This window comes from Dermacentor variabilis, chromosome 3, assembly GCF_050947875.1.
Source record: "Dermacentor variabilis isolate Ectoservices chromosome 3, ASM5094787v1, whole genome shotgun sequence".
Classification (NCBI taxonomy): domain Eukaryota; kingdom Metazoa; phylum Arthropoda; class Arachnida; order Ixodida; family Ixodidae; genus Dermacentor; species Dermacentor variabilis.
In genome coordinates this window covers 76,862,164-76,886,326 of record NC_134570.1, presented here as the reverse complement: position 1 = coordinate 76,886,326, position 24,163 = coordinate 76,862,164, and the positions used below count along the sequence as shown (strand labels likewise).

The 24,163-nt window shown below is 47.9% G+C and overlaps 1 protein-coding gene and 1 long non-coding RNA gene across 2 annotated transcripts in view; both read right to left on the bottom strand.

Moving 5' to 3' along the window:
• Positions 1-5,365: 5,365 nt before the first annotated feature.
• LOC142575900 (uncharacterized) lies at positions 5,366-7,233 on the bottom strand. The gene is made up of 3 exons (XR_012826729.1): positions 6,904-7,233; positions 6,003-6,096; positions 5,366-5,808 (listed from the first exon to the last, which is right to left on the bottom strand). It is a non-coding gene; the product is annotated as an uncharacterized LOC142575900 (long non-coding RNA).
• Positions 7,234-13,649: 6,416 nt separating this feature from the next.
• Positions 13,650-24,163, bottom strand: part of LOC142575899 (uncharacterized) — an 87,573-nt gene continuing 77,059 nt past the window's right edge. The window contains exons 8-9 of the mRNA XM_075685688.1: positions 22,847-22,989; positions 13,650-22,085 (exon numbers count right to left, since the gene is read on the bottom strand). Coding sequence (XP_075541803.1) covers positions 14,748-22,085; positions 22,847-22,989 — 7,481 coding nt within the window. The 3' untranslated portion in view covers positions 13,650-14,747. The remainder of the gene's footprint in view (positions 22,086-22,846; positions 22,990-24,163) is intronic.

Here is a 24,163-nt window from a genome sequence, read left to right as displayed (position 1 = left end):
AGAAATACAAAAATGACCATGTCTGTGCATCGGGGGCACGTTAAAGATCCCTGTGGTCAAGATTAATCCGGAGTCACCCACTGCGACGTACCTCATAATCAAATCGTGGTTTCGGCACGTAAAACCACAAAATTTATTCGTATGTATGCATGTATTGGGTGCGGCCGTGTCTTAACTTTTTCACGTCATTTCTCAATGAAAAAAATCCTCTCAAATTTACCCGGTGCTGGGCGGAAACCAACGAGCGTCACACGGGCTTCTCAAGCGAACCAACATGACGCTTTGCCATTGAGGCTCAAATACTTGTTGCCAGTGACAGAACAGCTAACAGCGTTCGCACGCACTGGCGCGCCACGCATCTCCCAAGCCACACACGAACGTCACGGTGGCTCCGATAGATAGCGCCTCGTAATGCTATAAACTGCACTTTAGGTACGGCATCCTCTGGCACCTGGAATGATGTTACGTATAAGTCTGGCTCCGTGTCGGCAGTTCACCACGTTGCAATCCCAGTGACAAACGGCGGAGCCAACCATACCGACTATGCGAATTTCCATTAACCCCCTTCCCTCTGCTCAAGGTAGCAAACCGGAGGTCTATCTGCATGATTGATCATCCTGCATTTGCTTCTTTTTTTTTCTATCTCTCTCTTTTGAAGGAAGCGCACTTACGGCGCTAAGTTGCTATCGCTAGGACGTAATCTCTCTATTGGCGGCGAGGAGTTACGGAGTCGCCATCTGTCGGAAGCGCCTCCCTTGCGTAGTATGAGGGATCACGCGGCGCGCTCCCCATAGGTTTCGCTTACGGCGCTCAATAAAAAACACCAGGCGGCAGCCCTCCTGGACATTCATGTAGGTACTTTCAAAACGAGGGAAGTTTTTGACTGTCGATATAATAACCTTGGGCAAACTGAAAGCACAGAAACATTTTGAGACGCTATCTCTTTACCGAATACGTGCAGTGAACGCCACTACGCCGCGATGCAATCTCCCGAACCGGCTTCTTGCGTGAAAGGTCGGCACTCGCAGAGCGCAAACTATGTGAAATATGTTCTTATAGTGGGTGGTCTCTATAACCAAATGGCGCATAACAGAACGAAGCTTCAATGCCTGAAGCCATCGCATGGGTTCAGGGCGACCGCCTGCGCATCTGCATGCATGTCCACGCACCATGTTTTGCTTTCGCTGTGAGCGCATTTTCGCACCGCGCCGTGAGCTTTAGGCAGCAGCATATGAGCATTTCCCAGTACACTAGCAACCATTGTTGCGTGGACGCTATCAGAACTGTTCAAAAATAATTTCCTTATAGAGACTTCGACGCCTAGGCGACTGTGATGTGCCGTCGCGACGATTCAATCTTTTTTTTTTGTCTTCTACATTCTTGGACATTTCAATATTATTTCTCAAGTTGTGTCGCACCGTATGTTTATCGGTCTTCTCAGCGTGCCATTTCCCTCTGCTTCATTTTCATAATCCAGTGCATTAATCCATAACACAAACATGACATATGCCGTGCCTTTTCATAATGTGCGTCTTACCGCTCCCTTTACGTTCCAGTGAACTTGTCAGTATCTAGCATCAACAAGTTCACTGACCAAACCGTCATGACATTAGCCGGGCAGCGGGCGCGGGCGAGCGTCTCGGCGCGCGTTTCCTGCTACTCACCGAACATCGCGCAGTCCCGGTGCCGTAGCAGAAATGCTCCTCGCGTCTGTGCGTGCTGCATACCCTAGTCGCAGCCTATGGCTGTCTGCCGGTTCCAAGTTTCGCCAGCCAAGCTTCACGCAGCTCCTTGCCCTGTGCGTACGTGTGAATAAGGCTGACACCGGGCTCCGTTGCGTGCGTCCGGCACTGCGGCACCGAGCAGTAGCCTACCATGCTGCACGCCTCCAAAGGCAGCCACTACCTATTATAGTAGTTTCAGATGTTGTCAAGCAGACACCAAACCCGGTAAAGCCGCACCACTTAATCAGAACCGCGGCGCAGGTGCGACTTTAAACTTTCGTCGCTTCGACGCTTCCGAAGCAGCCGACGCGGCCGCTGTGTCCACGTGATCCCTCATGCCACGTCACGCCGACGGTGGCGCCAGCTTCTCCAGTGGTGGAGCTTGAGGCCAATAATACCGCAACCGCTATTGGCCTAATAGCATCACGTGGACCCTCGTGCCTTGCTTTAGCCCCATTTTTGCTCAAGAAGCATCTACGCAGTGGCGAGGAGCGCATGTTGGCGCCGTTGCTACGCTCGAGTAGTGTAGGTGGCGCCTCGGTCGAGGAGGGAGCGTAAAAGAGGGGAGAAACGAGGAGGAGTGAAGGCGGAGGAGGAGAGTGGCGCTACTTTACGAAGTTTGAGGGGCTTTACCGTCAGTTGTACAATCTATCTATCTATCTATCTATCTATCTATCTATCTATCTATCTATCTATCTATCTATCTATCTATCTATCTATCTATCTATATATCTATCTATCTACTAGGGATCGTCCTTCCAAACTTCAAATACACTTTTTTTCCGCTTTGACACTTCTAGTGCTGACTCATTAAAGGAAGCATGCCAGACCAAGCCCCGTATTCTATAAAGTTCCTCCACTTAACACTGCTCTTCGTCTCGAAAAAGTGGATGGCAGCGCCGTCCCTCGACTGATGTGGTCACTGCGCTTCTTTGACTCTCCGCGCTACGCTTCTTGGGAAGCATAGCGTCTTCTTCAGTCGAATGGTGGCGCTGTGCTCAACTGGGTGTTAGGGTGCCTCGATGCGCGCGCCCCCGCTTAGGGTGAGGACATCTGCGTCGTCTGCTACGGCGGCCGCCATTCTCGTTCCCACTGCATGCTCGTTCTCGCGGAGAACGGACTCCTCCGCTTTCCGGCTCCCTATCTCACGCTCGGCAGCGACTGGGGCTAACCCCCTTTCTCCCGCGCTGTTATGCGGAGGGCGTTAAAAGGCTGAATGGGCATTTTTCTTCGTGAACGGAGGCGCGGTAAACAGGATTGCATGGGAAACCTCACTGATGTCCCAATGCAAGTGAGTGAATTTGATCGGTAAGAAAATTCAGCCGACGCGGTCAATGCAACAACGTCTTGGTTCTGCACGCTTTGAAGAAACAGCATCAGCAACGGTAATAAAATATAAAGTCCCCTTTTCGTCTGGTAACAGCCAGATGAATACAAAAGCTGTTACCCAAGCAAACATGAAATCATTTATTCAGTGCTTATGAAAACACACAAAGTTAGAGATTTGTGTTTAATGGGAACGTGAACACTGAACATTATTGCACTTTTTAAAAGTCGACATTTATGTTAAATAGACCGTAATTGATAAAATAGTTGTGATCACTATATATATAGATGCAGACTTCAGACTTTGAAGGAAAAGGCTCGCAGAACTGCAGATTCCAGCTTGCTTACGCAAGGCTGACCCCTGCACAAGTCTTGCTTCCGTGGCCACTAGGATGAGTGCTCGGAATTTGTCGGAGATGAATTCGGAGCCTCACTCTGGCATATGCAGCAGTCAGCATTTTGCTTATTCGTTCTTTGTGAGCCATGCATGTGTTCACTGAGGGTTTGTCTATGCCTTCGAGATAGGCTATCAGAGAACGAAGTGGCGACTTCATGGTGAAAAATTTGCCTGTGCACCATGAGTTGACAGCGGTGAAATGTTCCTCGTAGTTTTTTAAAGTTTTCATGACATCAGCGCTTGGATATACGAGGTTTTGCCCATCCCTGACGTATTCCTTGAGTGCAGTCAGGGAAGCATACTGATCGTCAGGCTTGCCAAGGAGAGCAGCCTTGCACTGCGGACAAGTTATAGATTTCAAAATTCCTTTCAAAATAAAACCGCCAAGGTAAAACAAGATGCGGCACTCGGTTGACGTGAGCTCTTCAATGAACAGAATTTCCGTGTCGTTGATTTCATCGACTTCGCTTTCTGCACATTCCTTCTTGCTATGTGCAAGCAGATCGACAAGGTATTCGCGGTCGTCAAGTTCGTAGCTTGTTGATCTCGGAGTGTGAAGAAAGTGGCTGACGCTGACGAGTCGGAGTGCACACTTCAAGTCATACGCAGTGGGCACTGGCTTCATGAGCCGCACCACAGAAAAAAGGTTTTCTAGGCAGTCTTGCAACAGCCTGCTCGTGAGGAGGAATTCATACCCTTCACTGCCAAGAAGCACTTCTTGAAGGCGAAGGACAGCCGTTGTCGCAATTAGGACCCCTGCTTGCGATGGCTTCCACTGAGATCCAGTGCCCATTTTCAGTTCTCTGATGGTGTCTGTTGCCGTGCGTAGTGTGTCCAAGGCGGCATGATATTTAGTAATGTTCCTGCGGCTTAGCGCCATGGTGGGATGACGCGATGACATGAGGGCATACCACCTAGAAACGAGGTCCATAAACCACGCTGTTGTTTCGGCCTCTGGCTCAATCACTCCTTCTTTTATTAGGAACCGAATAGCTGGTGGGGCTTCACGGAAGAGCTGGACAGCGACTCCTACTTTCATTTTGGTGAAGTGCCCACAACTAATGTGGGTTTCTGACAAATTTGGTGCTACCTTAAGTTCGTTGGCTGCGTCATAATCCAAGACGGCCTGTACATGCTCCAATTTCACCTTCGAGGCCGTCAGTCCGTTCCTGCTTACTGTAGTATCACTGAGTGTGAAAACTTTTGAGCTTAGAAGCTGTCCTTTCAGGTTCTTAAGGACATGTGCCGGGTCCGAGATGAAAAAAAGTTCCTTCCCTTTTAAGGTTGGGTGAGGTATTGAGCACGAAGTTGTCGAATGGCGGTGGCTCGAAAAGCCAAATTCTCTCCACATAGCGCGGTTTGCTGCACCCATGTCACATGTGATAACACGGACTCTTAGAGAAATCTGGCTGCATATCTGCACTATTTCCAGGACATATGCCTTGAGTACAGAGCCGTCCACGTGCCTACCAGTGAATTCATAGGCTATCACTTGCTTCCATCTCTGGTTTACCCCACCTAGCATAAACACCAAAGCATGATTGGCTGGCTCTTCAGGCTTTGAGGGCAACGTCGTTCCTCCCAGAAGCACGTCTTCGCCACGGTCGAGTTCAAATCCGGGTGCTATCTCCATTTCATCTAAAAAGAGAACGCAGTCTTTCTCCACGTCCTCCATTCCCTCTGCTTTCGACCTCATGACGTCGATCACTTCATGCAGGATACCTGGCAGAAACTTCAGGCCCTGAATTCTTCTTGCTAACGTTCTGCTGGATGGAAGAGGGTAGCCAATCTTTCTGAGTGTTTCATACCCGGTGGTTCCACAAGCAAATTTAATTTTTAGACCTTGCTTTACTGTTTGCGCTGACCACGAATTACCATGATTGTTGTTCCGAGAAAGAGCACGAGTTTGGTCTTCATTTAAAAACTTCGTATTTCGTGAGAAATTAGTTGCCTCTTTCTGCAGCTTGCGTACCTGCATCTGTAGTTTTTTGACAGTGTTCTTAGATTCGTTATGATGTTGTCTAAGCTTATTATTGGCTGCTGTGAGATCTGCAATCTTCTTCCTAAGCTCAGCTGCCTCAGAATCGAGGGGTTGGGTCGCAGTAACTATTGCAGTTTCTTGAAGCCGTGCATCCCTGGGGGTCGAAGTAAGTTGCCCATTAGCATTGTTGGTTTCCGTAGCCGCCAATCTCTCATTTATCTCCCCGTCTGACGAAGAATCAGCGGGAGAAAATTCCTGCGTAGTTGAGGGAAGAACGTTTCTCACTTCTCGTGAAGAATTGTGTGCGGCTGCGTCGTCACTGAATAATGCAGGCACGTGTGCATTTCGTTCCCTTGGTGGCCTTCGCTCTTTAGGAAGTTCTGGAAACAGATAAATAAGAAAAAATGCCCATTACATATATTTAAGATTGTGTTAACTAAAAGCAGAATAGAAGGCGCGCCAGAAAATTTAATATGTATGCGCATGAATCGTTTCCTCACATAACTTTTTCAAATGTAGATAATGAGCCGATAAGCAACGTGGTAACAAATACCAGGGTCAGGAGGCATCTCACCTTTGAATGGGAACACCGTTGGTACAGCATTAGGCTTGAGCTTCTTCCACCCATCCGCGCGGTTCTGTTCGAAGCTGCTGGCTTCGAAATGAGCCTGCAGATGAATTTGATATTGAAATTAGCGGCGCATTTCCGGCTCGATAATGAAAACAATGAAGGCAGCACGCAAGAGAACACAGTAGTCCAAATATCAGTCGAATTACTCGAATGAGAGCCTCAATCTGCACATAACATATCCTGTCTATCTCATTCACTGACTTAATCCGCCATCGCAGAACGAAGCGTCGGGTTAACAGGCCAAAGAACAAATTAGTCGAAATATCAGGCGAATTACTCGAATGAGCGCCTCAATCTGCACATAACAACGATCTCTGTTAATCTCATTTACTGACATAATGCGGCGTCGTAGGACGAAGCGTCCGGTTAATAGGCAGCGGAAGCTACCCAACGCCGCACACATGTCAAAAACAACTTCAGAAATCGTGAGTGAATTAATCAAAATTGGTTCCTGGACCATCCATTTGCACAGTAATTGCCACAGCTTATGTGCCCTTGCTTGTCCTCATGCTCTGTGCCTTGATGCAATGTTTGGGCCCAGACCGCAATTCGCTGGCAAGCGCCTAGTAAAGGCAATTACCTTTGAATGAAAAGAAGCGGCGAAAGCACGCGTGGTACGTATTCCCCAGCGGACACGTGTCGTGCAATTTCGGATGCGAACAAGCAAGCGGCAGACAATGGCCTGTACCGCGCTGTAGTGAAACTCATTTACTTTGTTTTAGTGTTTCACGCAGCTTTTTTAAGCCGAGCAAGAAGAATATTGAACGACACTTAGCTGCCCAAACGCAACAAAATACAAATAAATCGCAACAAAAACAGCACTGAACCAACATGTGGCACTTACGCTGCAGACACACGAGGAGTTCGTCGGTTGCCACTTGTCACGCTTGACTCGCACCAGCCACAGAAGCCGCCTTTTTGGGTCCCTTGGAAAATGGAACATCCTCCAACCATTTCTCGAATGGTTGGAGCACTGAGGAACACAACATCCAGGCATTCTACGCCGATGAAAGCCGCGCGAACGCAGCAGCGTTTCGAGGACGCCCGCACAGCAGCGCGGCGAAGTCGACGCGGGCAACGCAATGGCGGAGGGAGCGCGCGAAAACAGGTTTAGGCGGCGCCGGCTGGTTCAAAGGGTGACCTCACCCTAAGCGGGGGCGCGCGCATCGAGGCACCCTACTGGGTGTAGGTAAGGAAGAGCTTTGAGTCAAGGATCACTTGAGAGACCTAAAAGTCAGCGCTTTTCATATTTCGTTTATCAGTGCACGCGTTCTTGCTGTTCGATAAGTGATGTGAGCTTGGCAAAACAGGTCACCGAACGGCTGGCTATCTCGTCATTCACACTGTTCTTCGTTTCTCGACGTGATTACTGAATTTATGGGCAGTTGTTACAATATGTTTGGTTGGCAACATTGTGGTTAGAGGTGTCGGTGCGTCGCACGTTAAGTAACCCCAGATAGTCCAAATTATTCCGGAGTCACCCACTACGGCCTGCCTCATAATCAGATCGTGGTTTTGGCGCATAAAATCCCATATTTGAAATATTTTTTCAATGCCTCATAATATTTCATACACCTTCCCTGCTCAGTAAGTCAATAATTTTCACGAACTTTTACCAGAAGAGGCTAATCGTGTACGCGTTATCGTTGAACATGACTTCCGGCAATATTTCATTGATTCTGCATAAATATCTTGAAAAAGGGAACGTTATCCTCCTTATCCCTTGAATTGGTCTCATAATTACGTTTGTCTTCGTTACGGCTAGCCCACGACGTATTTAAAGCCTTGTTCTTCAATCCACCGTATACGGTGTCTTGCGCATTGGGTGATAGGAGGCAAAAAATAAAAATCCTTTATCGTACCCACACTCGATGGTTTCAACATCGTACTGCAGACTAACGGTACGTCTGGCGGTGAGTAGTCCGTAATACTAGCCTTGAAGCTGAAGGCTGCGTGTATTGAACTTGCTTGATCAATCCGAGGAGTAAGGCGCAAGGAAAGTGGCGTCCTCCGGTGACGATCACGCGTAATTAAAGCGCGAATCACGCGGAGAGACGTTCCTACTCTTCGCAGAGATGGCGCTGCCCGGTACCACTCCCTCTACCATCTAACTAAACCAAATAAGCTTTAATCTATGGTACGACGAGCTAGCTCTTTATTCTACGCTACAACTGCCTCAACCGTCGAATGCTTATGTCCATGGTTCCGATGTAATCCTTGAAAATTTTTTTCCCTCACACCCTAAGGAACCGTAAAAAGTGACTAACCACTCTAACGTTACGCTGATCGATGGAGCGTTTCGTATATGTTGCCGCTGCCCGTCAAATCACGACAGATTTACATGAACATAAATTTGCAGAAGCCTCCAAGAGACCTCAGGAAATGTCTGTAACAGCTGTGTACTGTTATATGCAGGCTATTCAGAGGCAAGTTCCCTAGTTACAAATTATTCTTTTTTTTTCTTGATTACACAATCCTTGGTCTCTCATTTCCTGAAAGTATAGTGGACGAGATATGCATTGTAGATAAGAATGGCTATTTGTTTATATTATTGGAAGTGTGTCGCATTTGCAATGAATGTTTTAATGTCGCATGTGTGCCGCGTAATCAGATGGTGCTTCTGGCACGTAAAACCGCCGAATTTAATTTTGATTTAATGTCGCACGTCTAAGAAAATCTCAAGAGTAACAAAAGCATTAAGTGTGCCTGGAGAAAGGTGCAATAGAAGACAGCTTTTTTTTTTGAGTCATTAGAATTTTCTCTTACTGGGCAGAACTTTCGAGAACCACTCGGCACATCGAAAATAATTCAGTACAATGGTTTCTGCTATTCTCGCTATTGATATGCGTACCGCACGTAGAACTGACATGTAAGGAAAGTGTGGTGTTATCCGCACGTTTTCTGCAACTGTTCATCTCTTGAAACTGTATGTCAATCCTTGATGCGATACCGATCAAGGAGTCCTGTATCCTTTTTACCTCTGTGACTTTTTTTCGAGGTCGTACCGCGATTAGTTATTTTTAATGGTTTCTTTCAGCCTTCATAAAGAGCTTCTCGATTTGAACAGACCCGTGTCAAGTCAATGTTTCGAATTCGAGACCTTTATATAGTTTCCCAATGTACCTTGAACTGCACGGTAGCGCGTTGGTAGCATAGTTTTTGCCTGCAAAGACTTTAGTTAGTTTGACCTGAAGTACATCCTTAAACCTCGAGTAATGCGTGGTTACACACCGTGGCTTAGAATGCGCGTTTCTCTAGTTATCGAAACGTTTCGATCTGGACTTTTCCTGAGCAGTCAGAAACGCGTTTACTTGCCTAGATTGACTTTGAACAATGCACTGCGTATGTTTTGCAAGTAATACACTGAACAATGTTTAGCTGACGAAACGCGCAAAAGTATCGACATGAATGCAGGGATAGTATAAAAACAATTCCCTTAGTGTAGGTTTTGACGTTTCTGGCTAAGGCCAACAACACGGCAAATATTATTCAACGAACACGGGCCAATATTATAGGCAATGTGGGAGAGAGAGAGTGAGACAGAAAATGATAAATGAAAAGAAGGGAGGCTAACCAGAACTGAGCCCGGTTAGCTACCCTACACTGGGGAAAAGGAAAGGGGGACGGAAAGATTAAAAGAAGAGAAAGTCCACTGGGGATATCAGTCGGTCACTCAGTCCGGATCACAGACGCTGACTCAATCCGGTATCTTTCAAATATCGGAGCAGCGCTTTTGTGGCCTTTTGTAGCTGCGATATGCGAGGCCATGGTCCCAAGATCTTGTTCAAGGTGAACGGCTTTCGATCTAGCTGATTGAGAGCTGTGCAGAGGTCTTGGCTTTCATCTTCAAAAGATGGGCAGTAGCACAGTAGGTGTTCTATGGTTTCCTCGACACCGCAGGCAATGTGGAATGCAACTGAGAAGTAAAGCGCATGAACTAAGGGCGAAGAATCATACAATCTCGTTTTTTTTAAAGCATGAAAGCGTCCTGCGTTTAACAATTTATTGAAAGTGGAGAGCACGATAATCTAGTCCGCAGAGGGTGTGAAAGTAATCCGTGACTGCACTGAGGAAAGTGTTGGTGCTCACCGATTTTTTTTTTACAATTGCACCGTTATTTGCCGCAACGAGGGCAAGTGCATTTGGGAGGTTATACAAGCGATGGAAATTTATTCTCAAGGAAAAAACTACGTAAGCGCTCCCTCCTTGTCTTCATCGAGCAAAAAACTCTGGCACCTTGCACATGCGGTCTTAACCCCGCTCACGACAACATTATCTGTTGTGTCTGCATATCATCATGTGTTTCTTTCTGTATATATTGTTAAGCTTTCATTAAATGGCAATCAGAAATAGCGCTGTGTTTGTTGTACACATTTATCTGCCTATGCCCCGTCTTCTTTAATGTGCTTTTGCAAATTCATTGGGAAATGGCCGTCACGACCTGTAATCATAAATAGCCGTTGAATCTATTTCTTGGCTATATTTGCGTCTAGTAGGACAAATCATAGCAACTCGCACGGTTAACCCGTTGCTATTTGGTAATACGTGTCTGATATTTGAGTACATTAACATCGTTGCCATGCCTGATGAAGGCAACCTCCTTGCCTCTTGTACTGTAAATCGTTTACAGAAAAGAGTGATAAAATTAACTTCTCGTGTTTTACGTGCCTAAAGCACGGTAAATTAGAACACGAACACATATGCATTCCACCCCCATCGATATGAGGCTGCTGCTGCCTAGATCGCACCTGTGACCTCAAGCTGAGCAGCGCAGTGCCATAGACACCAGGCTACCGCGGCAGTGCATCCGTAATGTAATTGAGCACACAGGGATCGTAACGCGTCGCAATGATGCGCAGCTATTAGCAGCTTGCCATGCATATGCGCTATGTAAACAGTGCATGAGCACACAACACGAGTGACGCACAGGTCGTCAAAAAACACTGATTTTCTCGGTGGAATGAAATACCCAGAAGAGCTAAGACCAAACTTCTAAATAAGTCCAATAAAGATGCAAACAATGCCCCCCCCCCCCCCCCTGCTGAGCAGGCACACACGCTTGCATTTAAATAATACTTAGAGTGATCTAGCCTGCTATCCATCTTAATGCCAATAATTAGTGATGTCTGTGTAACGTGCATGACATGTTGGAGCCCATTTTAATCGTCTCATGGTTCATGGAAAAATTTTGTAGAAAGTGCTCACAGCGTGCACATACTAAGGAAAAGAGGGCAGGCAAAGGAAAGATTGCTGCTGAAAGAGCGATGCAGAAAGCTTTTGTAATTCAGTCTTGGTGTGCTTTCTTGCTTTTAACGTTTCGGTTACGTCACTTAATCCTTGGCCATTTTTTAGCCAGGATTAGCAATCGATCAATACAAAATTGCGACAGCTAGATGGTCATACAGAATTTGTGGGCTGGAAACGACCACGCTTTCCGTGGTGGCGTCTACCTGGCTTGTCGGGCAGCTGCCTTCAGTGCAGTCATTTATAGAGCAGCCTTTTATATTCGAGCACACCCAGTGTTTCTAGGTGAACTATCGCTGCAGGCTTCCGACTTTGGATGAATTCGATGCCACCCGGGCCATTTACGTAATTTTTCCCTTAATTTATTACCTTGCGTCACGCTTTTCTACGCTGATACGATCCTATGTGAAAAGGCCAGGATTCGGAATTCTTCTGTTCAGAAACGAAGTAGAAACCAATGAGCAACTGAGTTATTTGTTGACTTTTCACATATAAGCATGATGAAAAAGATCAAATGATGTTGCGAGGTTTAATGTCCTGGAGTTGTACTGCGGACAATATGTGAGGGTCACCGTATAGTGAAGGACTGCACGTCAATTTTGCCACCTGGTGTTTGTTAACGTGCATGCAAAGCACGGCACATGAGCGTTATTGGCTTCCGTGCTCATGAGAATGCGGCTGCCGTTGTAGGGAGATGAAGCCACGGCTAATGTTCAGCAGCACAACCTCAGAGCAACTGCGACAGCGCGGGGTAAACTCTAGCGTTAAAACAAACTGACCAGGCGATAAATAGCTTGCGAACTTAGGGAACCAAAATGTTGGCGCCTGAATTGGCGTTGTATAATTACGAAACTGCGCTGCGAGGAGCATCGCGGAAGATCAGATCGCATATAGGGCAGCAGCTGGAGAGTCGAGTAGTCGCCGAACACAAGTTGCTGCGGACGCCTTTACAGGAAGATACAGCGGTGCGGAACTGAGAGATAACCTAATGGGAAGGTTGTAAGCCTGTCTAGTGGATGTCCTCAAGTGGTTCTGTTTTGAAACCGGGAAGAGAAACATTGGTGGGCAGGGAAGCGCGCTCACCAATGTGTGACCTAGATAACATGAATCAAAACTCAGCACAACTTACCAAACCTTACAGGCATATATCCCACATAAACACGCATCGTTAGAGGGGTACCAAAGCAAAATTAAATCGAGCTAGACTGATACATTAATCGTTTAGAAGTCTATCATTGTGTTGTGTTCGTCTGTGTTCGTGGTGTGTGGTTCCGTGCGCGGTTACGTGACACTTGAGTACGGTATACGGGACGGTGCGATGGTGGCGGCGCCTTCCGTGGTGCTCCGGAACTAATGGCGCTTCTGATGATCGCCGGCAGATGACGACTGATACGGTAATGGCATTCCGCCACCAAATCGGGTTTCTGGCGAGACAAGAACTGAAGTGTACGTACTTCTGTGCGATTGGACGTGGTCGGTGTGGTCGCCACCCTGGCGTTGTTCAAATAATAAAAAATATTCTTGACCTGACACGTAGTTTTCTGCGTCCCAATAAGTCACTTTTTTGGGTAGAATATTGTCTCCGAAGCTCCCACTGCTGCTCCTGAATATGAAGCGTCAAGTCCACAAAACGCAAAAAAAGAAAACATAGAGGACGAGTTAACATAGTCTTCACGGGGCCTTCTTCCACGGCGCTCTCTGTGAATCCCCCAAAGCTGACGTAAAGGAAAGGTACCATAGTCCACAACAGGAACCGCCACTCCTATATTGCTTTTTATCATTTTCTCGCTTGCAAGAGCTTTGTTAACGATACGAATGACAATTTCATCATTGCAGAAGCCTAATGTTTCAATATAGTTCCACCTAATATTTTTCTTTAGCATCCAATTGAAAGTAGTTCTGTTACGATCGTCACTGCTGGTGGTATGGTCACATGAATAGGCACAACTTCTTAACGTTTACTGTTCAATGTGCCGCCGGAGTCCCGTTAATATTTCCCGGTTGTTCAGTTTACTTCGCTTCTAATCGTATTTGCAGTGTCTTGACTCAACGCCGTCAAACACCTGGCTTCATATATGTTACACCTTCTCGACACTTAGATATTTTAGCAGTATTGCAAAAAACGCCAGTCAGCGGTTTTCTAATACACTGAACTGACACTGCCGAAAGACACCCGAAGCATAATCCCATCTAGAACTCAACTTGTTTGAAAACATCCAAGCTGCTATGGGCCAGGGTGCGCTGACTATCGATGAAAACGCACATCAGCTGCAACTCTTTCAGGTAACACAAGGTTTGGTCAATGGGTCACAGTTGGCGGCAAAAGTCAATTATTGAAAAATAAACTACAAACACAGTCAAACTTTATTGGCGATTGTCATGGCACGTATTGAAATGCCATCGCCGAAGCAATGGTACATTTAACACCAGTAATGGTTGGTTCAGGAGCTAGCTTCCTTTAAGCGCAAACTTGAACAGAACAATGTACAAAGGAAGCCACGACACACAGCACCTCCTTCACACAACTTAGTAGTTCTTTCCACAAAACACCGTATAAAAAATGTTTGACACGATTTCACAGCACAAAAACACACTGACGCACAGTAGTTTAATGTCCTCACCGATGCGGCTTGCAGTATGGTTCATTGCACTGCCTGCAGCGCTAGCTACAATGCTTCACAGCGCCCTAGCCACCACAACAACACGCACTCACTGCGCGCTGCATTGATCCACAGGGAATGCACCGGTGCCAACAAAACAAAAGAAAAACACCACCAGTTTTCGAAGCACAAGACGTCAATGACCAGTCGCGTATGTGGCTGCTTTCTGCTTCCCTTGAAGACCCGCAATAACTTTTGCCAGACGCTTGTCACTGCCTTGCTTTCAGCGCGGTGGCGTAAGTACATTCCTTCCTTTGAAATATCGATATCTTTTTTTTTCTCGGATACGGGACCTACACGGAGTGACAGATTCGCAACTGTGCTTGAAGAACCCGGCCTACTTATTCTCGACCACGGCTTGGTTATCCTTGACCAGTGCTTGCTTGGCCGCGCGCTTCACTTTTTAGAACGTCGGATCGCACCATAGTGGTTACGCAGTCCGAGTTTAAGCAGCTGAAAATTAGTTGACATAGCCGTCACCTCGAAACTGTTCTGGAAAATGACGTACTTTCTTCGTGTTTGCTTGCCACAATGACACTGATCATGCGGACTGAAGCAGCACTTTCTTACATCATGGCGAAGTTACAAACACTGACTGGTATCTTGTAATAATTGTAAACGCGCTCCTTTTTAGCTCGTCTTTTTCGTATGTAGTTTTGACAATCTGCGCACTCTCCTCCAGTTTGGTGAGGTCGGGAGCCTTTCAAAAGCACTTTGACATGAGCGCTGTGTAGTCCTTTTTTGTCTGGTTTCGTAGTTCCTCTACATAAATAACATTATTCTATCACTTCTTCTTTGTGCCAATCTTGAAGACAAATCGTCCATTCGGCAAATCGAAACAGCACTTAGCCGGTGTGTCCCTAGAAGACCTCGATCTTAGCAGACTTCCCTCATCTAAAGGCAGCTGCGCACCGCCAAACTGAATCGGGTGAAGATTTGTGTTGAACAGAGCCATTGGATCCGCGTTCAAACTCAGTGGAGTATTAAGGGAAGTCGCTTGAAGAAGGTGAGCAGGGGTGTTCTGCTGAATTGCGCGTAGTCGGTCGACGAAGAAGCCCTGCTGAGTCTGAAATAGTGGCGTTGGGTGCGTGGAATATTGCTGGGTAGTGGTGAAACCACCACCCGATATGGCAGGTCCAACTTGTGGGCCATGAAATTTTACAGCCTGCTTGGCGGACGGTGATCTATCTGAGGTCATTTTTTCGGCAGACGTATGCTCCGGTTTAATAAGACGATGGAAACTCTCGATGGCTTTCTCGAGCTCCGCACTGTATTCCTCTTGGCTGGTAGGCAGGGGTGGCACACTTGTGGTTGGCCTGGGCCTCCGAGTTGGGTGCCCACTGCTGTGGCCAAAAAGGTGTGGAGGCGGCGCCAACGATGAAGGCGGAACTGTGGTGATCGCGGGTGGTGGGGGTGGAGTAGCTGTAGTAAATATGTCTTGAGGCACGTACCGAACCTCGGTTGCAACTGGGGCTTGCGATGTCAGTTCCTGCGACGTTAGAGTTCCAGCATGATGACCATCAGCGAAATAGCCACCCGCAGAAGGCTGCTCCGTCACGATATGTTGCGGTGTCGTTGTGTGAATATTCAAATTCCTTTCCGCAGAATCCTTCGATTCTTCGCGAGACGAAGGTCTGTCGAAAGTTCGCGCATGTTTCGGGAGCTCACTAAAGCCGCTCGAAACGTCCGAAGGGAACCTAGTAGCCGGACGATTTGCAAAATTTTTCGTATGAATAATTTCCTCCGAATGTCCGGCCGTTGAGAAATCGAGAGGTTTGCCCTCACCATGGGGCAATTCGGTGGACGTTTCAGCCGAAGTTGTGGTCCTGAACTCCTGAGGTCTTCCAAACTGAGGTGGCACAGTATGAAGCTCCTGGCTGTCATGGTAGGCCATGAGCGATTCGGGGAAAGCGTGCTGTTGAGGTTGGCTTGGCACGGAAGGCGATGTATCTTGCACGTGCACGGGCTCTACCGTAGGCGAAGTGTCACCGCTTTCAATGTGAGATGCTGTATTTGGATGACGCGCTCCATTCTGGTGATTACGTGTGCCATCTATGAGCGATGCGCTTAGTTGCTGTTGTGATAATGGATGGATATGTGACAAACCTCCGGAGCCAGAAGTATGAGTGACAGTTTTTGGTGCCTCAGCAATAGTAGGTCCTTCGCGAGGTAAGCCCACGTTAGGATTGCTGTCGGTTTCCGCTTGAGTGCTGTGAGGTGGAGTCGCCTTGCCTTCCTGTGGTGGTGCCGAACTTTCACGACTCGCGTCATCCGGTTTCTTGGAGGAGGAAGTTTTTAGAAGCAGTGTGATGGCCCTGCGCAGTTGTTCAGGCGTGAAATCTTCAAGAGTAAGGCCCACCGGAATCTTTGTCTCAGTTGTGTGGTGCTGATTTAGAGGCATGTGCACTCTTAGGCTGTCTGCAGGTCCCCGAGCCCTCGGGTACATGGATTGGGTAGTGTGGTGTAGTTGGCCATGTAAAATTTGCCTTTCCTCTTCTCGTTGAATAGTACGTTCATAATGTGCTGCCGTAGGATTCCCTGTCGATTTTTCATAGTGAGCTGCTTTTGTGGGTGTTGTCTCTGTGAGCGAATCTTGATGAAAGTTCTCGGGAGTCTTAGCTCGTGCTGTCACTAGCGCCATGTCCTCAGAACGTCCTGTATTTCTTGAAAGCGCATGACGTTCATTGGGCGTCTGTGGTTCATTAACAACTAATGAATTTCGAGTTCTCTCTGGAAGTGTTGGGCTCTGCTCTACAGGTGTCGGAAAGGTGTTACCGCCTCCAGTACCCCCAGTATATGTGTGATGTGTCGCCTTGATGTAATCCCGGGTTTTGGGGTCGTATTCGAATAAAACAGGCGTCGTTGAAGGACGAATCTGCAGCTTTTCTTCCGGTGCTTTCCTAAAAGGCTGCTGCTGGCGTTCTGTTCCGTAAGTAGATTGCGTAATAGATGGCTTATCACTTAGCTGGGGCTGCTGCCGTATCTCTTCAGGTTTTTCTACGTGCGACGCGACCACTTGTGGACTGTGTAGTTCGTGCTTTGTCGTGAAAGTGTACACATTGCTCATCCTTGGACCCGAAGAGGTGTTTGTTAGATCTTGTTGCCTCTGGGTCACTGTAAATGCCACAGTGTTCGGCTCGTTAATCGCGCGCAGCAAAGCTTTTCTCAGTTCTTGAGGAGACATTTGAACGCTATGGTCTTGGGACATAAGGTGGGGAGATTGAGGGGGCCTAATTGTGCGAGAAGTAGGTACTAACCGTTCCTGAGCCGCGCCGCTCAACGCTTGTGCAGCTCCAACATTAGCGGATGCCGTTCCTATCTCTGAGACGCCAGAGTCAGTTGATTGTGGTTGCCGTGCAGTCTCTTGATTACCCGTGACTGGCTCCGCAGTTTGTTGGAATGGAGCGGCTTGTGTCTGCGTAAAAACTTCAGTGGTCTTCGGAAGATAGGTATGGTCGCTGTAGGAAGTGCTGGCGTGCTGCTGGTGCACGTGACTTGGGCTTTGACTAACATGTCTTTGAGTCGTAATTAAATCTTTCGGTGCAGCCTGTACGCGATCTTTATTCGTCTCCAATTGTGGTGAGACCGCCTGAACGCTGTAGGTGCCTTGGTCAACAAACTGGAGCTCATCTCCACGAGTTACAGCACTGGCTTTTGGAGATGCATTTAACGTTGATTGCGTTCTGTCTGTTTGTAATGGTCTGAGAGAACTGTGTGGCTTATGTATGCTTGATGTTGAGAATCGCGGCGGTACTGTAGGCTTATGAGGGCGATTTCTACTGGTCTCAGTGTAAAGCGGCGGGCTTTGCGTCGGTGGGATTATCGATCGGGGAGGGGCCCTGGCTGGGAAAATACGACGGTCGTCTTCATTTTCTGGCACTTCTGCCGCTATTTGTTGACCAGTCGTAGTATGCCTTGATCTGTAATCGAATCTTGTTGGTCTTGGAGTGAGCGTCACACCTCCAGTCACACCGGTTGTCGTATCTTGCTGTCTTAGATTTGCATTTTCCAGCGTTACGGTCCCTTGAATCTTGAAGATCTTTTCTGGATGACTCGCTACCTGTGATGCTGTTAATTCCTTCACTACCATTCTTCCAAGCTGCGTCGGCTCTCCAGATGTTATCGGTCCGTCTAACGTTGCTGCAGTCTTTTCGTGAGTGAAGGATTCTCGCGAAGGTTGAGGTGGTTCGCTTGAAGTTCTTGGTCTCATAAGTTGCTCTCTCGGCCTAACAGGAACCGTGACGTGTTCTCTCGGCGCCGGTCTTGGTGTGCCTCGCTCAGATGTTACTAAAGCGGGCTGGGGAGCCAGTGACGGTTTGTACGGCGTGAATGTTCCCGTCCCCGTTGCGACAGCTGGAGTTGGCAAAGATCGTGAATTAAAAGTTTCCTCAGACTCAGCCTTGTCAGTAGGCATGTTTAGATCAGCTTCTACCCTGACGTTGTCTTGACCTACGGATGATGACGTTTGTCTCCCATTTGCGAACTCCTTCTGAATGTTTGAGTCAAGAACTGTGGGAGGAAAAGATTTTGGAGAAGTCGAAAGTGCCTCGCTGACTGCGACGGCATCCTGATCGTAACCAGACGAAGGTCCAGAACCCACGTGGGTGGCTTCTGTCAAGGTCTGCTGTGAAGGACGAGAAGTTATAGCTTGATACGGAGAATAACGCTCTCTGTGAGGTGTAGTGTACGATTGTTGTGACACCTCTGTAGTTTCAGTGATACGCTTTTTCGAAACGTATGACGAGTCTTGCGCTGTTGGGAGAACCGTTCTCGGCCGCGCCGTCAAAGTTGTCTGCAGTGGCTCCTGGCTCGGTGCGTTATCCTGTGCTTCCGTAAGAGCGTGCTGTGGACGTTGTGGCCTGTTAATTCGTCGCGGCTGAGGGGATTGAGGATCCTGAGGTGACGCGAAATCCGATCCCTGAGTTGTAGGGACATAGCCAGCGTTCTCCTCTGATGTTACGTAAACTACGGGCCTTTTAATAGGCCTGACTGTTTCTGTTTGCGCATGCTCCGGACGCCGGGACCTGTGGCGTTCTGATGTGCCTGGAACAAAACTCTGCGTCGAGTCTGAGTGTTGTACGGAGCTGACAGACACCCCAGTGGATGGCGTATATGTTGCGCTTTTTCCCGTAGGTTCTTTTGCTGTCACTAGGCTTCCTCGTACAACAGCCTCCTGTCGAGAATGAGACACATAAGAGAGTGAGTGGGCCAATTCGCTTTCACTTTTTCGGAAATCTTGTTTCGTGACTTGCTCAGGAGATGTCGTCTGTGATGATCTTGTCTCGACAGGATCCGTGATTGCTTCTGACATTTCTCCTGCTCGCTGCGACGTCTGCACCTCCATGGCTTTTTGTGGAATGGTTGAACCAAAACTTTGATTATTGTCTTGCAACGAAGGCACGCGACGAGTGGTGGGCTCGTTGGTTGAGTGGGACAAGTGTGCGCCTCTTGGTGGCTCTTCCGTTGGTCGAATGTATGGACGTCGAAGATGGCTGCTCCTCATTGGTTGAGGAGCAAATGTTTGTCTGGAATTCACTGAATATTTCTTTGTTGGGGCGAAGTACCTGGTACTTGGTGCTGTCGGAGTTCGCTCGGTGTCCTTGCTTTCAGTAGGAGTGAACGACCTTGATCGCTGATCCTGGCGATCGTCGCTACCTTGAGTGGTGGGAGCGTGGTGCACGCTAACGGAACTGGGCCCATTTTTCTCGGTGCCGTAATATGAAGACGCCCCACTAGTTTGTGCTGTCGGTTCTGGTACATCTAGTACAAGCGTTGGCGTCAGTGGTTTCTGTGTACGCACTGTTGTTTGGTGGTACTTCAACGTGGTTTGCACAGGCTTCGCCTGAGTGATTCCTGCAGCCCGATGTGTTTTCGAATCTTCATGGCGGCTTCTTGGGGTTTTTGTAGTTTTCGGTATTCTCCTAAACGGCTCATCACCGAAGTCATCAGCGGAAATTCCTTTCGGCGGATCTGCATGGGGCGGAAACGTGCCGTATGAGACTTTGCCGACCTTCGCCCATGAATAAGGAGACGTGCTAGAATTCGATGTTGGTGTCCGTGTCGGGAAGGTCGAATTTTGTGTTCTTTGTCGCATCCGCTCAAATACTGCGGTAGGAGAAGGCGAGTGTGCGTGTGGCAGACGACTCTGAGGTTTGTTCTCCGGCGGGATTTCGTACTCTGGGTCACTTGTATCCTGTTTTACGGATCTCTGAGGTTGCCTACTTGTGGCTGTAAGTGCTCCCTGTGCTTCTCTGGCTGCAGTATTCAGTGTCGGCAAGTTTACAGTGTGTTTGCGTTCTTGGTGTACTGAAAAACTCGAAGTGCCCTCGTGCGTCGATGGCCTTCCGGTAGTGACTGTTGTTCTGGCATAGAAGCTAGTTCTCCCGGGTGAAAGTGAATGATCTGGATCGTATTCAACGCTACTAGTCACAGTCTGATCGTTCGAGTGAGTCTTTTTGGTAGGCCTGCCTGCCATTGGCGCGTGAGTCGCCGGGATCGCTGTAGGCGAGGGTGATGCGAGAACCTGTGCTGGTGTTTCTGCGACCGGTTGACCTCTTGGTCGGTTTTCTGGGGGAGGTGGGAAATGCGTCGTAGATTCTGGACCTTGTATGTCTACCGTACTTTTCTCCAGTGCAGACGATCTCAAATCGGACTCAGGGACGGCAAAATCTGACGAGTGCGCTTCGGGCCTCGTAGTGTCGCTGGCAAATATAGAAGTGGGCAACGTGTCTTGGAGCGACATACTGATCATGCGATGCGGCTGTGAACTTTCTCTATGTGGACCTGGAGTGTAAGTCGCCTTCCCTGACGCTTGTCTAACCGGCGCGGCATTGACACCTTTACTGACATCGGTGTGATGAGCCGTTGCACTGTTTTCGCCGTTGACTACTACTGTACCTACAGCAGTTCGTGTTGTTTCAGAGATATGTGGCATGCTTTGCGTATCAACATCGGCTGCGACGTGTGTGAGGCCTCCCACATCACTACGTGTGGTGCTGTGCGTGCCTATATCTTCGGCATACTTTGCAGATGTCGTCCTTGTGCCACGTCCAGTTGGTGTTTGTTCGTATTGAGTCACACCGGGCGATGACACCGTCATATGGGTACTATACACGGGAGGCTTTGTGGTCTGTGTGGTTGATTGGTGTTGCTGAGTCCGCGACGTCGCTGTGAAGTTTTGGTCCAGTTCAACAGAAGTAGTCCTCACTGGCCCTTTTTGTCCACTGACGTGCACTGTGTCCGTCCTGAGGGTCATTTCCAATGGACCGCCGGTGACCCATTTTCCAGAGCTGGAAATCGCTTTTTCCGGCGGCGTTCTGGTAACGGCAGCGATATCTTCAAGAACGTCGCCGCCACGGATTGGCTCATCGCTCAGTGTGGCTTCATGATTCTCGGTCGTCGTGATCCCTTGGTTCTGGGTAGTTTCAACGTTTGAGACAAAGACGGTGCGTTCTTGAGCGCCATCATGGTCAAAGCCCTCACTGGGCTCTCCTGGCCGTTGGTAGGGCGGGAGTGACGTGGGAGCAGGAGTCGTTCTCGGAACAGCCGTCACTGGATAGCTGTAGTTCAAAGGGTCCTCAAGCTGAGTGTTTTCGAGGAACTCCGGTTCGTCGTCGACAGATGTGCGACGTTGGATTGTTGTTGCGCCAATCGGACTGCTCCCGCCGGATGTGTATGCTCGTCTCTCTAGTGGTAGCTCCTGGAAATCAGAAGGTCCACCTCTATGTGGGTGTCCGTCGACGTCCCCTGGCTTGTGAGGCGCTCCTCCGGTTGACAGAGTCCGTATCGCTTGGTACAGAGCGCGATAGTAGTCAGCAATTGACTGGGACGGAGCCTCTTTTTCGCGGAGCTCTTCACTCTTGTCTTGCGAAGCGAAGGACTCCAGGTTGTTAAAGTTCGGAGCTGCGAGGGAGTTGTCTGTTGTGTCGACATTGTATTCATCTTCGAGGTTGGGTTTGTTGTTGGTCAGCAGGTTACCATGTGTCTGTACAGATTTATCGTACTCAACGTCAGATGAGTAGTAGGAGCGGACCTTGCGAACCAGCGTGATGTTTACGACAGTTGTCTGGCCTTCGACGATCTGGACGGGTACCTCAACGTCATTGTGTTGTGGAGACGATGCCTGGAAGCGCCAGAAAAAGACGTCAATTTAGATACTGGCAATATTAGTTTGCTTTTACGAACTGGCTAAATTGCGGTTTGCAGTTACTAATTATAAGATATTGCCGAACACAGTTTTGAGCTTTAATGTACAGTTATAAAATATGTTCGCAGCTTCTATATTCATAACGTGGCGTATAGCTGTGCATCTGTAAAACGACAGCCTGATGAGAAATCTCCTAGCCTACTATCACATGTTCACATCTGTACCTCATTCTATTACTGGAGTTCAAACTCTATTTGCCTCGCGTGAACGTGAATCAGTCGCAAGGTCAAAATGTAGCGTAAGTAACAAATAAGGCTTTGTACTTTTTCTTAAATTGCCACGACGCATCATTTCCAATTATGTTTCACTCAATCATATGCACTTCGTTAACATTCGATTCATGCATGAACCATGCTGAATTTTAATTCATTATATTTGATTTTCATTAATTGTATATTGTCTTAGTAATGAAATAAAGTTTATATAACTTTCTGCTTTGCTAATATTACCTATTTTGCTATTTTAGACGTCAGTTGGAACATTGTCATACCGCACTCAGAATTATTAGGTTCGAGTTGGCTCTTTCATTGGTTTTCAAGAGAATTTTGGTAGCGAGCACAACTGGTCTGTTTAATTGTCTCAGTGATGACAAGTGGGGCCACAATTAACGAAGTGTTTATAATTATATTGCTAATTATTTCAATAACAAGATCTGAGATTTCGACCACCTCACTCACCATCAGCGTATACGTCCCAGGCAGCAAGATCCTCCAGTACTCGCCCTTGTGGCTCGTTTTGAACGGCATGTAACGCCCTTTGATCATGAGCCTTGCATTCGCCACGGGGTATCCTTCGTCATCGGTGATGATTCCACGCAGACCTAAGCCGTAGAACACAGAAAGAATGTTAGTGTTGCTTATGTGCAACCCACAGGTGCCGCACATCTTATTCATGTCATACTAATAGTTGCCTAGAGACTCGTGTAAATTTCGACAAAAAATTTTGCAGTGTTGCAACATCAATACCGAGGACACCATATCGCCACCATTTTATTAATAATGAAACCAAGACATTCCAGCGTTTGGATATTTCCCTGTGGCGGTAGTTTTCTTCGGGCTTGCTGGTGATGCGATGATGTGATGTGGTGGGGGTGGCACCTACGTTACTGTTGCAACTTAACGCATTTTCGAAGTGCGCGCACCTTTTATCGCCTCATCTGGCGATCCTTCGGGTTCGGACTATCTCTACTAACACGTGCTCCCTTCTATCTTCCTGCCACTCGGCTACTTATAAATACGCTCTACACCTTTGAATAAATGTTCATTTTGTTCTACTGACTACGCTGAGGCTTCACTGGTCTGGCGTTATTGCGAGCACGCCATGGCTATGCTACAGTGGCGACGAAGATGGACATCGCCCATGCAGTGAAAGTCGACGCTGAACCGGAACCCACGCAGAACCGAGAAACCAAGGTCATCATGGCTCACCAACTTCCCGACTTCGAAGAAGGCAAAGATAAGTGGAAGCCGTACCTTATTAAAGTAGAAGCATACTTCGAAGCGAATGCGATTGAAGACTCAACTAAGAAAAGAGCATTGCTTGTTGCTGCGTTAAATACGCATACGATCCAAGTGCTGGCAGGGAAGGTGGCTCCACGCAAGCCAAATGCATTGACGTATGAAGAAGTCGTCGAAGTTTTGAGTGAGCACTACAGTCCCAAAAGACACGAAATCACCGAAAGCTACAAGTTCTTCAGTCGTTGTCAAGCGGAGGGCGAGCCTGTTAATGAATTCCTGGTAGACATTCGCCGAATAGCTGACAATTGCAATTTTGGCAGTGCTTTGGATCGCATGCTTCGAGATCGCATTGTTTGTGGAATACGGTCAGGTGCCCTGCAGAAGCAGCTACTGGCACAGCGAGAATTAACGCTACAAGACGCTGAAGCGATGGCCCTTGCAGCTGAGGCTGCGGATAGTGATGTAAAAGAGATGATCGGACCGGCAACGACACCCGTGTTAAAAGTACAGGCGTATCGGACAGAAACTCTAGTGGAT